This window comes from Heliconius melpomene, chromosome 7 (assembly GCF_056956725.1).
Source record: "Heliconius melpomene rosina isolate 202511_hmr_F chromosome 7, ASM5695672v1, whole genome shotgun sequence".
Classification (NCBI taxonomy): Eukaryota; Metazoa; Arthropoda; class Insecta; order Lepidoptera; family Nymphalidae; genus Heliconius; species Heliconius melpomene.
In genome coordinates, this window is record NC_140395.1 from 13,073,691 (window position 1) to 13,088,392 (window position 14,702).

Below are 14,702 nucleotides of genomic sequence, written 5' to 3' on the forward strand. Positions count from 1 at the left end.
TTGCGGCTTCGCCCGCTTTAACTACTGCATTATTCATATAATGTATGTTTGCAAAGCACTTAAGATAATGTGAAAATGAATTAAACCTTTTTTAAATTACTAATCTTTTCGAGTACTTATTAAAATGTATTTAAATATATATAAATATATACAGTTATTTATATTATAAAAATGCCACAGATGCCAGCCTTGGCACAAGGATACAAGTGTGTGACTGCAAACGCGGCTGGTCGTGGGTTCAATCTCAAAATAAAATATTTATTTAAATTTATTTCGGCGAAAAATGAGGAATGGAATGTCTTAACATTAAGTTCCCTCTGCCTATCCTGCTGTGTACTTAAATGTATTCAATATCATTGAACATCAATCAACACCTACATATCGCTCACTCGGTGCGATGCGTATAATATGTACACTTAGGTACGTGGAAAGACTAACGCGCGCGTCTCGTGAATATTTTCAAAAAGTGCAAATACGCCAAATAAGCGTTCAGTTCAGCGGTGACATTGCAAAATGACAAAAAAAAACAGTCATTTTTCTATTTGTCGTTGCCACCCATAAGTAGCATCAACATGAAAGTAAAGTTATAATCAAACTACTAAAATCTATCTATACACAAATAGGTAAAATAGGTCTTATATACTCGTACAAGGGGATACATCGCTGTGGGCACGATGGGCAGGCCCACACTCCTCAGCCCTATTTGACTTAGGACGTTATATTTTTGGTTGACTGAATAATCCAATAGTGATGATGCTGCAACCGTGGAACTCAATGGTAATTATTTGCAGAAGACTAAAACTAAAATTTGAGAGTTGATACCTCGAATTGCATCTGGCCTGTTAAAGTATTGCTACCTTTTTTTAAGGTTATGTCTATTTTTGCCTACCCGCTTACTTATTTTCTAAATGTCGTGAAATCTTTTCTTGAAATACTATACAATTCCTTTGCTCTTTCCTAGCATTTCAGAATTCTGTAAAATATTTAATACTACATTTGTATTCTTTGGATATTGTGTAGGCCAGTAAAGGCGACCTAAATTTTTAATTAAAAATAAGTAAGCTCCGAAATAAAATTGCCAGCAAAATATTTATCTTCTCATTAAAGTGTGTAATGTAAAGGGAAATTCACTCAATCTTGTTGTAGGTATAAAATAGTTCATTTATGTTCATTTCAACGTAAGGGATCAAAGAAAAGTAATTATACGTTTTAAGCATTGAATGCCTAAATCCTTCATAATTTGTTGAGTAATTTCATCAAATAAATTACAAACAACTCCGAACGACGTAAAACAAAACAAAGATTTTAATAACGAAGTTTAATAACGTATACAAGTATTGAAAAAATATATAATTCATCTTAGGATGCCGAAAGTGTGTTTGTTGTTTAGTTTAGTCCGGTGGTATCAGTCCTTCAGCTATCATTTTTGCCCTTTTAGCTTCTTCCCTCGCACGTTTCTCGGCTTCCTTTCTTTCTTGTTCTTCTCTTTCTTCTTGAGCTTTCTTAAGTGCCATTTCAGCTAAGGTCTTTTGATCGAGCTTGAAGAAGTTTATCGGTTCCTTGCTGTATCTCTCGTCCTTCGCATTCATATTTTCTATAAACTTTACATAATTTATCATTCCGTCTTCGGGATTATACGTTTTATCTTTAAGGGATAGACGGAGAATATCTACAAATTCAATATCGGCTAGTGGCTCACCCCATTTCATAAGTTCTTCGCGTAAAAGTTCTAAATCTGCCATACCAGTTTCTTCGTCATCGTGGCCTAATGCTGCAAATGCCTTTGTCACTTCCACCTCGAAATCATCGCCCCAATTCATTTTAGCTTCAATCATGAACAACCATTCGTGGTATTCCACTGTATCAACTAAATCGTCTTCTAAAAATAACCTGTAGAGTTCTTTTATCTCAGCGCCTTTAGGATTAAATCCTAATTTTCTCAGCATTAAAGGTATTAACCCGATTTTAACCTACAAATAGCGTCAAATGAGACATAAAATATTTTTACGTTAAGTAGTTGGTGAAATACGAAGATGAAAACTAATCTGACTGTATTACTTACTTGATGATTGTTGGTTTTGTCCATTCAACATTTTTTAAGTATAAATAAATACGATAAAAAGAATACAAACTTTACAATACAATTAATACAAACTTTATCTATATTCTCTTCGTCGTGGGCTTTGTACATCTCCTTGAATCTAGCTAAATCGTCAGCGTTGAAGCAAGCGGGTGGAGGTGGTGGTTTCTTAGGTTTCGGAGGCGGACCTATCAAGGCCTTTGGTGCCGGTTTAGGAGGAGCTTTGCCTTTTTTTGGTGGCATATTTTACTGTACTTTTTAATTTATTAAAAATTAATTTAAAAAAAAAATATAAATTTTATTATGACGATTTAACACATTTAATTTATGTAATAAGTACTTATCCTATAAAAAATATCTATTCAACAAATTTGACAAATACCATAACCATATTAATAATATTATCGCTATGTCATTAAATATAAACGAAGTAAAAAAGTAAAGCCTTTTTTCTTATTAAGTGTTTCAGTTCAGAGTTTTTTACTATGTTACCTAAGTTATTTTGTTGGCTTTAAGAATTAGAATATTGGAGTAGGATTTTTTTTCTATTCGCCAAAATATATACAAACCTATACATCTATATCATTTTTTCACTATCTACATAAAAATGCAGTTTCACACTTTCGTTTCACCTAGTGTTAAGACAGAGGAAATGTAAATAACTTTCCCGATTGGGTTCAAATCATCACATGTCACGCATTGCTGCTGCGCTACGGCGGCGTTGTTCCACCAAGTGAATCTTCAATTCACTTAGAAATACCTACACGAAGTAACTTTAAATTACATACATATTTAAAATTTTAGATATCTGCTTGAATAATCATACGCGCCTCTCTTATTATTTAATTTTAGTATAAAACTAAAGACACACAAATTAGTAATTTACGAAGAACAATAATGAAAACTATACGTAATTATGAAAAAACACCTGAAACGAGATCCCTTGTATTTACGAAGCCGAAAACCAGCTTCAAATACCGTCGATATAACAATCACATTAGACGCGTCAGACCACGAGGTCGGATCTGAACAGACCAACTGGAAAATAGTGAGGGCGCTCCGAACAAATCCAAATAGCCATTCTACGTTGGCCTGCAATTACTAAATAGAGCAGGTATTGGCAGGGTCATGTAAACTGGTCTGTTTGAGATTGACGCGGTTCCTTAATTTGATTGTCGTGGACATAACATCTCATTTCGCTCGAGGTCAAAACGCAATTACAGAATAACCTATACTCACTATGCTTGGTGAGTAACTGGCAAATCAATTTAGTGCTATAAATTGGATACATACTATGACTAATTCTAGAAATTGTTTGAATGAGACAGCGTTTCAGTACGCACTGGTTGTGAGAATCGATGTCCACTCGAGGGTAAGGTTATTATATGTAATTTATTTTCATTTTACCGCTGTGGTAGACGAAGTACGGTATTGGGTTCCAATACGCAATGTCTTGAAAATTTGGCGGAAAGTAGGCATCGAAGTACGTTAACACTAGGTTCCCCCTGACTACCCTGCTCAACTTCCCACCTTGTCTTTTGGGTGGCGAAACTCAACGTTGCGCGTTGTTTTCGCAGAATGTGAAAATAAAAAAATATATATTTCTCCGAGTAGAAATCGAACCCACAACCTTAATATTTATAGTTAAACTCTTTCTTCTTTACTTGTTAGTTTTTCTAAATGTATATAAAAGTTATTTACAACATTTTCATCCAGACTATAAAGAATAACGACCATCAGACGACGAGAAGATTAAAAAATCCACAGATAACAAGTAAGTGTCCCTTCATAAAGTTAAAAGCAATTTTTATGAAGTACACTTTCAAATGCCACTGCATCGTAAACTGACACTCCTAGACAGATGCATTTATAATCTAAGTTTCATACTAAAATGTACATAATATTGTCAAACTGTTTATAGAAAATTAGAATACATTTTAAATTGTAAAATATATGCACTTATTTGATTGGATCTTGTGATCTGGATTTTATCCTATAAAAAAATTGTTCCTTTGTAAAAGAAATCTATATATATAAAAGGACTTGTCCTCACTGACTGAGGTAAGACGCACGCACAGCCGTAACCGCTGACGGTAGGAACGTTAAATTTGGACAGATGTTTACTTTCGTAATCTGGACATCCACTAAGAAGGGATTTTAAAAAATTTTAACCCTAAAGGGGTGAAACAGGGGTTGAAAGTTTGTATGGAAAGGAAATTAAAACGCCACCGATTATTATAAAATTTGAAATGTAGACTCTTGAAAATATTTAATTGAACATGTGTTTCATGGTTTTCTAGAACTCACCCCCTAAGGGTGCAAATAAAGGGTTTAAAGTTTGTATGAAAAAATCTTTAAATCGCCACCGATTTTTATAAAATTTGAAATTTAGACCCTTAAAAATATTTCAGTGAACATAATTATGTTTCGTGGTTTATTAGAATTCACCCCTAAATACGTAAGCGAAGCTGCGCGCGTCCGCTAGTATACTATAAAACTTGCACAGTTATGATTTTTTAATATTTATCTCCATATCCAACATCTAATCACTATCTATTATTTGAATCGAAAACAATTTTATGAATTATTTTTTTTATTATGGGAACTGGAATGCCGGTAAGTAGGAAGACCAAACAAAATGTTAACGAATTTTGGTTCTTTGCTCACAGAAAGTAAGCTTCATGATAATGCAAAAGTGGCTGGCCCAGACATATTACCTATAACAAACATAGAAATAAAAGAATAGTATATTGATATCTATTATGTCATACCCAATCATATCTTAACTCTAAGTATTCATTTTCACTCTACCTACCCTACTATGACCGACATACAGAGTGAAGCCTAACTTTGAATGATTACGATTTATAGTCCACGCAGAAAAAGTTAAGGGCTACATATTGTTTTGTGATTATTCTTAAAATTAGATACTCAACCTATATGTTGTAAAATAATGGACTCTCTTTAAAAAAACGCATGTCAATATTGACTGTATAAGTCCAATTTTATAAGTTAACATGAAATGTTATAAGATAAGAGAAATAAACTTTCAAGTAATGACAGGCAACACTCGTTTAATATTTTTAAGGTTGGCAGCTCTACCTGACGCTAACTTTGACACTTTTCCGATGCCGCAAATTTCCCGTTTGCTGTTTGGGTGTGCGATATTTATAAACTCTAAAAAGAATTATAAATATAATAACTGAAAACATATAAATTATAAAAAATGGTGGCAAGAGTAGCTGGTGTGTTCGACGAGAAACTAACGGAAGCGATAGCTAACTCTAAAATACTTGTTGTCGGTGCCGGTGGTATAGGTTGTGAAATATTGAAGAACCTAGTTCTAACCGGCTTTCCTCAAATTGAAATAGTACGTTCACATAATATTAAACTTTAAATGATATATTTGAAAACATATGTAAAATTACGTTCAATTTTCAGATCGACCTTGATACAATCGACGTAAGCAATTTGAATCGTCAGTTTTTGTTTCACAAGGAACATGTAGGGAAATCGAAAGCGCAGGTGGCAAAAGATAGTGCTCTAAGTTTTAATCCAAACGTTAATATTATTGCTCATCATGACAGCGTTATAAGGTTAGTTAATTAAGGTTAGAGTTGTTAAAGATAAACGCACTGTGTGTTCGACGTCACAGGCAGTGACTGTTATAAATGTAAGTTCATAAAAATGTGATTAAAGGGAATATTAAATATTATTGATTAAAAAATACGAGGCCGTCGTGGCGCAGTGGCACCTCATATGACAGTTCTGGATTTGATTACCACTGAAGTAAATGAATTGTTTAATATTTTCCTTCATAAGTAACAAAACAAAGCGCGGCATTGATATATCTATGAAAAATTTATGTTCCTTTGCCTACACTTCTATATGTAGGAGACAGTGAAATATTTAAAAAAATATATTTTAATTTTATATAGTGTTTATGAATGCCTACACCTTGGTTTATGTATTGATATTTTATTATGATTTGATTGCAGCAACGATTATGGAGTGAGCTACTTCAAACAATTTAATATTGTAATGAACGCATTGGATAATAGAGTTGCTCGCAACCATGTTAACAGAATGTGCTTGGCTGCTAATGTACCACTTATAGAGACAGGAACTGCTGGCTACGCTGGTCAGGTAAGGGTAAACAAAAAATTTAAAAAATTAGATCTGGAGGAACTTAACGGGGTGTTGCCTCGACACCAGATTGAAGAAATGGAAATATACATTTTAATAAATATTTCATTTCCTTGAGTGGGGATCGAACCCACAACCAGTTGTGATTACAGTCATACTTTGTGCTCCTGCGCCATGACTTATCTCTACACTAAAATATATTAATTAATGTTGAATGAATTACACAATAGTATTAATAGAAATGATAGCGAATAGACAATGAAGTGTCTTAACTCTAGATTTGCTTTATTTATATGACAAAGAAAAGCTTAAACTTAGCAAGCATTTTATAATATATAAAGTATTTTATTTTTATAGGTAGAACTAATAAAAAAGGGGCTCACTCAATGCTACGAATGTCAACCTAAGGCACCACAAAAGACATTCCCTGGCTGTACAATAAGGAACACACCTTCCGAGCCAATCCACTGCATTGTATGGGCCAAACACCTTTTCAATCAGCTCTTTGGTGAAGAAGATCCTGACCAGGATGTCAGTCCTGACACAGCAGACCCTGAGGCTGCAGGCGAAGCAGGGTCATCAGCTCTAGAAGCAGAAAGCACTTCAACAGGAAATGTAGAAAGGAAAAGTACTAAGATGTGGGCAGCGGAGACTAATTATGAACCAGAAAAGCTATTTTCAAAGTTATTTAGTGATGATATTAGATATTTGTTGTCTATGGAGAATTTGTGGAAAAAACGACGTCCACCTACACCATTGGTCTGGGACAATCTGCCTGGAAAGGATAATGCGGCAACTCAGCATTCAGGATTACCAGATCAAAGAGTGTGGTCGGTGTACGAATGTGCTCAAGTAAGTTTGGATTTTTTTCTATCTTGCCATTTTTTTTCTCTATTTTCGTTAAGCTATTTAATAAATAAATATTTAATATATTTATATAAATAAAATAAGCAGAATACTAGAAAACTGAGTGCCTTAACATTAGATTTCTCTCTGTCCACCTATGCCCTATATTCTTAAATATTCTTAAAAGAATAGTAAATCTATAGATATTCTTACATTAATATATTTTTTGATAAGTTCTGCCACTTATCATACAATGCTTCCAGAATTCGGCGGAAAGTGACAAACTTGAAAATGTCCTAATTTGAACAAAGCATAACACTAGGTTCCTAAGTTCACTCTGCTTACTCTCCTATATATTTCTATATTACAGGTGTTTGCAGCCAGTTGCAAAGCTCTACAAGCAGATCTAAAGAGTCGACCAGATGGTGATCATTTAGTATGGGACAAGGATGAGAAGAGTGCAATGGACTTTGTAACAGCGTGTGCTAATATAAGAGCGCATATATTTAATATACAATTGAAATCGAGATTTGAGATCAAATGTAAGTTTTTTTTATTGATTACACAGATCACAGACTATAATAAACATTTATTATAGTCTGTGATCTGTGATATTCTACACTATTTCTAGTGCACTAGATTAGGTCATTATAAAATTAAACTGTTCTGGTTTATACTGTTTTAATTAGGGCCTGTATAATCTATTAAAAGATAAATAAGTGTGGGGAATATATAAAGTGACATTGGCTACCGCCATTTAACTTACAACTGGTTTGAATCTCTTCTTACAAACTGAAACTTCTTGCTCTAGTTAAGCGTTACCGCAGCGTTGAGTTTCGCTACTAAACACACAATGTCTAAAAAATTGGTGGAAACATGGTATCTTAGCACTAAGTTCAGTTCACATACATTGCTTTACTGTATAAAGCAGCATAGAAACAAATACAAAAAGTTTCTTGTTATGGTATTTTTTTAATACATTGTTTGTTCTTTTTTTCCCCCAGCAATGGCAGGTAATATAATACCGGCCATAGCAACGGCGAACGCAATAGTGGCAGGCCTCGCCGTGCTCCGAGCTCAGGCCGTGTTGAGGGAACAGATAGAGAACTGCACCAGTGTCTATTTGAGACCTAAGGTCAATCATCGTGGTCAATTGTTTGTGCCTGAGAGAAGTAAGTGTCCAATTTTTTTGTATATTTAGATTAGATTCTTTTTCAGTTTTTGCATAGAAGATTGATGTTTTTTTTGGGGTACTTATATCTATAATCTTGACTTATTTATTTATATTGTTTGACTTTTTAACTGTTATTGTAACTAGAACTTTATTAAAAGACCTTATTTTGTTACTTCTATATAAATAAGTTTACCCTTTCAGCCCTCACAGCTCCAAATCCAAAATGCTATGTATGCGCTCCCAAACCAGAAGTAGGTCTTGCTTGTAACATCAAACAAATTACATTAAAAGAACTAAATGCAGCTTTCAAAGACGGTCTGAACATGCAAGCACCAGACGCAACCGTTGAAGGCAAAGGACTTGTCGTATTGTCATCAGAACCAGGAGAGACTGATCATAACAATGATAAAACGTTAGAAGAAATCGGTTTAAATGATGGGTGTGCGTTACTAGTAGATGATTTCCTTCAAAATTATGAAGTTAGGGTACGATTGCAGCAGGATGATGATGAAAAATCGTGGAAGCTGATAACAGATACAGATGCTCCAATGCCTGGACCCAAGGAGGATAAAGCAAATGGATCTAATGGATCTGAACCCACACCTGGCCCGTCCAAGCCTAAGGAGGCTAAAGATGATAGTGATAGTGATATGGAAATAGTAGAGGAGGATGATGAGGAACCAGCTCCTAAGCCTAAACGTAGGCGTACAGAACCTAATGAAGTTATTGAGTTGTGTTAATAAATATCAGTGCTAAATTAATATCAACCAGCATTGGACAAATTCAAATTTTTATTGACAATTAAATGTTAACAAATGATTGGAAATTACATTTTAATTGGTACATTACATTTGGCAATTAATTTAGTTATGGTTTCCATAGAAACAATTGATCAACCATTAATATTTTACTCTAACATCTTTACAATTAAAATTAATAATTAAAACTCTTTATATCAGTGGTCAAAAATATCAGTGTAAAGTGAATCTTATCTTTGTGAATTAAATTTTCTTTATATTGAAACAATGACAAAATGGCGTCTTAGATCTGTCTGTCATACAGAATGTTTTATAATTCTGTTCCCTTCTAAATTATAATACTGGAAAAAAATTGTTTTTAATATTAATAATATAGTGATTTTTTGCTCTCATTTGTGAATAATTTCAAATTATCATAATACATTACATAAGGTTATTAATATAGTCTGTAATTGTTGAATCCTATAATCAGAACCTCACCAAACTTTCATCAAACTACTCTTGAAGTGTATCCTTTCCAATATAAAAATAATAATCGAAATTAGTCGGCGGAACATTGAGTTATTCGTCCATTTGTCAGAAATAGACCAAATTAAAATGGGACCACATGGGAAGCACTAGCTTTCAAATAAAAAAAGAATCATCGAAATCGGTTCACCCAGTCAAAAGTTCTGAGGTAACAAACTTAAGAAAAATACAGTCAAATTGATAACCTCCCACCCTCCTTTTACATAAGTCTATAAAAAGTTAATTTCTTAAACATCTAATCAAATTAATTTTATATCCTCAACTGAAACTGATATACATACATACTTCATATATCAGAAAAGTTTTATCAGCGCTGGAACATCCCTGTTCTTTAATATAAAATATCCAAAAGGACATGCGTGTATTAAATGCGAAACTTTCTAAAATACACTTTTTAATATTGTTATTTAAATATAAGAATTATTATAAATTATCTCTTAAGAAACGAACAACACTGTCGTAATTTATAAGATTTTTCTAAATATTTACTACTTTGAAACATCAATAAAAGATTACAAAACTATTACTTTGTTTTTGTTGATTTCTTGCTTCATAGGCAACCTAGTTGACTTTGTACCCCACGCACCACTCTAATTTGTTGCGTTGATGCTAAATACTGCGTTGTGGCCTTACCAAAGAGAACAAATTAAAATCATTTTTCCCCACGCGTGGGAATCGAACCCATAATTATTGTGTGTACAGATACACACCGTGCGCTACAGCCTCAAATATTACAGTACATATTAAATCTAATAAATTATGGACACCAACGTGGTATCATTCAATTAACTAGTATAAGGATACTCATCAGGCACAAGGGTGCCTACTTAAAATTTGAAAAGCAATAATTAGGATTGTATGTTAAAGTAAAACAATATTACTTAATAATAATAAAACTTTAATCCTAAAAAATGCACGTTTTGTAAACAGTATTACAATTAACATATATTTCACACTAAAAGTCCTAGTATATGCTAGGACACATTACATTTAAGAACATGCAAATGCGAAATTGCCGCCCGGACTATAAGTACGGTCCTAGGATAGTATCTGAACATAAACACGGTCGTTGGTTCAATTCCCACTCGGAGAAACAATTATAATATTGAAATTATTCTCTTCCCCGCTCTGTTCAAACAAAGCGCAACGTTAAGTTCTGTCTTTCAATATCAATACACAATGTCTAAATTAATGGGCGGTCAGTGTGGAACATTAATTTCTCTCTGTTTTCACAGGAAAATGCATTTAATTGCTTGACATTAAAAATAAAAATATCAACAATCTTTTCAGCTTTACGCTGTATGCCACCGATATTCGGGTAGGCAGATGGAACCTGGAAACCTAGTGTTAAGACATTCCATTCCTACAAGATACTTCCGTTCTCCACTTTTCGCCGAATTCTCGAGGAATTGCGTGTCGAGTGGCGGAACTCGAAGCCATGCACTGCCTCGTTACCAGAGCGAGGAAATGTAAATAATATATTTTTAAAGAATAAAATAAGTTATAAGGGTATGATTCAGTGACAATGTTTAAATACATATAGCCTCATTATTTTAGTTTTTCCTTATAACTGTCCTTGACTCAGCTTTAAAGATGCAAAGGCACACTTCAAATTATTGTTTCAGTATAACTAATATAATTAGAAATACTCGAACAATAATGTTTTATATTATTACTTTAAGTTTCTTTTACAAAATTTTCCTGGCTTAAACTAAAATTTAAGTACATTAATAAAATCTTTTAGATTTCAATAAAAAATAATAAACAAATAACAAAATCAATATATGTAACTAATTTACAACAAATTCATATTGTTAATAAAAATACAAAAATGTTGTAATAATTACTGTAATTATTTAATTTTATGATTAGAATATTAAGAGGTAAATACTAAAAAAAATCAGTGTTACGAGATTGCTTTCTATGTAATCTTATTTTCTGTGATTACATTGTTACAACATTTTTAAAACTAAATGATAGACAATATAAAATAAATAAGCTATATATCCTGCATAGCAGGGTAGAGCAGAAAAGGGGAACCCAGTGTTGACTCTTCTGTTCACCCCTTTCCACCAAATTCTATTGAATGGTGGATTGCTCATTGTAACCCTTCGCCTCATTACTGTAGCGAAGAAATTAAAGGATTAAATATTAAATTTCCTCAAATGGAAATCGAATCCACAACCTGTCGTGTTTACAGTTGCATGCTTGTACCCCTGCACCATAACAGGCATCATATATATTTATCTTTCTCAATATTTATCATTATATTTAAAAAAAAATATTGAAATCACAAATAGTTTACGAGAAACATGGATATTATAATTGAAAAAATTCTAACATCTTAAATGTTATTCAAAACTATATATCTAGTAAATGTAATAAAATGCTAAAAGATTAGCTCTTAACCTGAACTATATTGCATTATTTAAGTATAATAATACCAAATATACATATATCAGTCGGTGGTTCTAAAGTATTCCTTATAAGATAAAAATCTCATCATAATATTATAGCAATGTTAAAGTGTTATTCAATTCAACACTGAGAATAGAAATATATTTTTAGAAAACCAATTAAAAATTTAAAAACCTGATGTTTCCAAGAGGCGCAGGTTTCAGTTTTCAAATGTTTGGTTTCTAAAAATATCTGACCTTAATTCTCAGGTAGCATGCCATATTCAATAAGAAATTTCTCAACATCAGTTGCAAAGAAATCATTACCGAGTTCATTAGCCAGCTGAACAAAATTACCGATTATTTGTCCTCCTTTATAAACTAGCAATGCTGGCACACCTTCGATTCTAAAATTACGACTTAAACCAGTTACATCAGCTGCTATTCTGCAAAATTTGACGGCTGGGTATTCTGATGCAAGAATACTTAAGCAACCGTCCATACTTTCACATGCTTTTACACCATGGTTATAAATATGTATGACTACAGTTACTTTTGTATCTTCTTTGTCGATTGCATTCAAAAATTCTTCCTGATTGTTAAGAGTCATCAATTTACCAAATTTAGGTGTTTTTTGTAATTGAGACATAAGTTCCTGCATTCTCTGCTGTTGATATTTCATTAAAAACCCTTCATCTATCAGTTCGTTTAGTTCATCCTCTAACTCGTCCACTTCTTTAGCCTCTTCTTCTTCGCGTTCAGTTTTTACCGTCAGAGTTAACTTTTTAGCAAGAGCTATACGTTCTTTGGCGAGTTCCTCACGATTTTCGGCTTCTAATTGCTTAAATCTTCTCCAATCTTCAAGGACGCCTTTTGGTCCAGTGTTAGTTGCTGAACCATTCCAATTATTTACAGGCGGCGGTGGCTCCGCCCGAGCTGAAAAAGCTTTAACGTTACCTGCCCCTTCTCCACCACTATGACTGTCTTCATCATCAGAACCTTCACCTTCGCTACTACTACAGTAATTTTGTAGTTTATTACCTAGAATTTTATCTTCCAGAGTAGCCATTTTGTAAGTTTGAGCTTTAATAAACGTAATTTATTTCATAAAGTAGATGACAAATATACTTAGTTAAGGTAATTAGTTGTTTTTTATATTTATAAATATCAACAAGACCATTTGTCACAACTCACAAAGTGTATAATTTTATTCAATTAAAATAATAATCTATATCGTATTTTTATACCATAAGTAGTAAATTGTCTATGACTTCATTTTAGAAAAATTAAAATAAATTGTATATTTTTGTTTATTTCATTAACTAATATACTTATGACAATAAATATACTTTAAACATTTAATATGATATTTGTCAATCCACGTAGGATTGATTTTTAAAAAATAGAAAAAAAGTTTTGTAATTTGTGCATCTGTGACTGTGAATGTCAATGTCAAATTCCAAAAACGACGCGGTTTCGTTAGCGGCTTCTGTTTTAACTAATATTGTAAAAGTAAGTTTGCTTCTTATTATAATATCAACAAGAAATCAAAAATAAATACATACTATTTACAAGTTTTCTTAATTTCAGATAAAAACTCAAAATGGCTGCGGCTATGCCAATTAACCCCAAACCCTTCCTGAACAGCCTCACAGGGAAGTCTGTTCTTGTTAAATTAAAATGGGGACACGAATATAAAGGGTTGCTAGTCTCAGCAGACGGTTACATGAACTTACAATTAGCTAATACTGAAGAAATCGTTGATGGGTCATGTACAGGTTAGTTACTTTTTCATATGAATATATTAGTTAGATTCTTAAGGTTACACGGCTATCATTTGATCAAATTAGACAGTCTAATTTAAGATCTGAAAGGCTTTTGAGGACTTCTGGGGTGGCTAGTAATGGAAGAGTGTGCAGTTAAGATCTTTTTCCATCTTTACAATCATGAAATATATATTTGTCTTTTGTGCACTTAGAAAAGTGCATTTGGTGGTAGCACCATAGCAGTATCTTTCATATATTATTACTAAAGCTATATGAATTGACAATTGTGTTTTTGTTCTATTCTTTCTACTTGGATCAGTATTGAAGCAGAAAGTAAAAAAGAATATTTGTATCATTATAATTATGATATTAAGACTAATTTCATTAATAATATATAATATCTTAATTTGCATTTATTTTGGCTAAACCTACCTTAACTCAACTTTTTCTCATATTTATAGGAAACCTTGGAGAAGTACTAATCAGATGTAATAATGTTTTATATGTGAGAGGTGCGGAGGAAGAAGATGAAGAGGGTGAGATGAAGGAATAGCATTAGTGGAAATTTTATATGAAACAATAAAAACTGGGTCATTTCTTAAACTAAGTGTCTAAAAATAAGGTTTCCAATCCCAAATCTATTGTACTTTTATACTTAAGTCAGTTCTACTGTAATAATATATGTGATTTTTCAATTAAATATAAGATATAAATATATTTACTGTGTTTTACTACCAAGTCCATACTTATGATGGAAAATAAAACATTTTATATCATAAATAAATATTACAATAAAAATATTTTGTTGGGACAAGGATCCAGGTCCTATTGGGTGGGGCTTCAGAGTGAGGAACCTCTTCAAAATATGTGCCATTTCAAGCAATACTGCCTTCTGCACCTGGTTCTTGATCCAACAGTTAAATAATAACCTCTTAGAATGTTGGTTGTATTTCAAATTGGATTGAATCATTCGATTCTCACTTGAGGTAATGAAATATTTAATAATTT

At 32.6% G+C, this 14,702-nt stretch overlaps 4 protein-coding genes across 4 annotated transcripts; 2 read left to right on the top strand and 2 right to left on the bottom strand.

Annotated features, from left to right (window-relative positions):
• Positions 1 to 1,332: 1,332 nt before the first annotated feature.
• LOC146537921 (uncharacterized) lies at positions 1,333 to 2,414 on the bottom strand. The gene is made up of 2 exons (XM_085188134.1): positions 2,156 to 2,414; positions 1,333 to 1,970 (listed from the first exon to the last, which is right to left on the bottom strand). The coding sequence occupies exons 1-2, from the start codon at positions 2,321 to 2,323 to the stop codon at positions 1,392 to 1,394; spliced, it is 747 nt and encodes a 248-aa protein (XP_085044260.1). The 5' UTR covers positions 2,324 to 2,414; the 3' UTR covers positions 1,333 to 1,391.
• Positions 2,415 to 5,153: 2,739 nt separating this feature from the next.
• Positions 5,154 to 10,055, top strand: Uba2 (Ubiquitin-like activating enzyme 2). The gene is made up of 7 exons (XM_085187692.1): positions 5,154 to 5,450; positions 5,522 to 5,676; positions 6,079 to 6,226; positions 6,584 to 7,078; positions 7,443 to 7,614; positions 8,077 to 8,244; positions 8,448 to 10,055. Exons 1-7 carry the CDS (start codon positions 5,307 to 5,309, stop codon positions 8,984 to 8,986), a joined length of 1,821 nt encoding a protein of 606 aa, XP_085043818.1. The 5' UTR covers positions 5,154 to 5,306; the 3' UTR covers positions 8,987 to 10,055.
• A 358-nt stretch (positions 10,056 to 10,413) lies between these two features.
• LOC146537923 (phosducin-like protein 1) lies at positions 10,414 to 13,143 on the bottom strand. Its single transcript, XM_085187694.1, has one exon. It carries the CDS (start codon positions 12,995 to 12,997, stop codon positions 12,188 to 12,190), a length of 810 nt encoding a protein of 269 aa, XP_085043820.1. The 5' UTR covers positions 12,998 to 13,143; the 3' UTR covers positions 10,414 to 12,187.
• A 166-nt stretch (positions 13,144 to 13,309) lies between these two features.
• Positions 13,310 to 14,411, top strand: SmF (small ribonucleoprotein particle protein SmF). The gene is made up of 3 exons (XM_085187960.1): positions 13,310 to 13,440; positions 13,519 to 13,706; positions 14,156 to 14,411. Exons 2-3 carry the CDS (start codon positions 13,532 to 13,534, stop codon positions 14,245 to 14,247), a joined length of 267 nt encoding a protein of 88 aa, XP_085044086.1. The 5' UTR covers positions 13,310 to 13,440; positions 13,519 to 13,531; the 3' UTR covers positions 14,248 to 14,411.
• Positions 14,412 to 14,702: the final 291 nt, after the last annotated feature.

Excerpts from the sequence above, each read along its gene's own strand:
- LOC146537921 (XM_085188134.1), bottom strand. The coding sequence starts at position 2,323 with ATGCCACCAAAAAAAGGCAAAGCTCCTCCTAAACCGGCACCAAAGGCC. Across the intron at positions 1,971-2,155 it reads ACGAAGAGAATATAGATAAA|GTTAAAATCGGGTTAATACC; the intron begins GTTTGTATTAAT and ends CGCTATTTGTAG.
- Uba2 (XM_085187692.1), top strand. The coding sequence starts at position 5,307 with ATGGTGGCAAGAGTAGCTGGTGTGTTCGACGAGAAACTAACGGAAGCG. Across the intron at positions 5,677-6,078 it reads CATCATGACAGCGTTATAAG|CAACGATTATGGAGTGAGCT; the intron begins GTTAGTTAATTA and ends ATTTGATTGCAG. Across the intron at positions 7,615-8,076 it reads ATCGAGATTTGAGATCAAAT|CAATGGCAGGTAATATAATA; the intron begins GTAAGTTTTTTT and ends TTTTTCCCCCAG.
- LOC146537923 (XM_085187694.1), bottom strand. The coding sequence starts at position 12,997 with ATGGCTACTCTGGAAGATAAAATTCTAGGTAATAAACTACAAAATTAC.
- SmF (XM_085187960.1), top strand. The coding sequence starts at position 13,532 with ATGGCTGCGGCTATGCCAATTAACCCCAAACCCTTCCTGAACAGCCTC. Across the intron at positions 13,707-14,155 it reads CGTTGATGGGTCATGTACAG|GAAACCTTGGAGAAGTACTA; the intron begins GTTAGTTACTTT and ends TCATATTTATAG.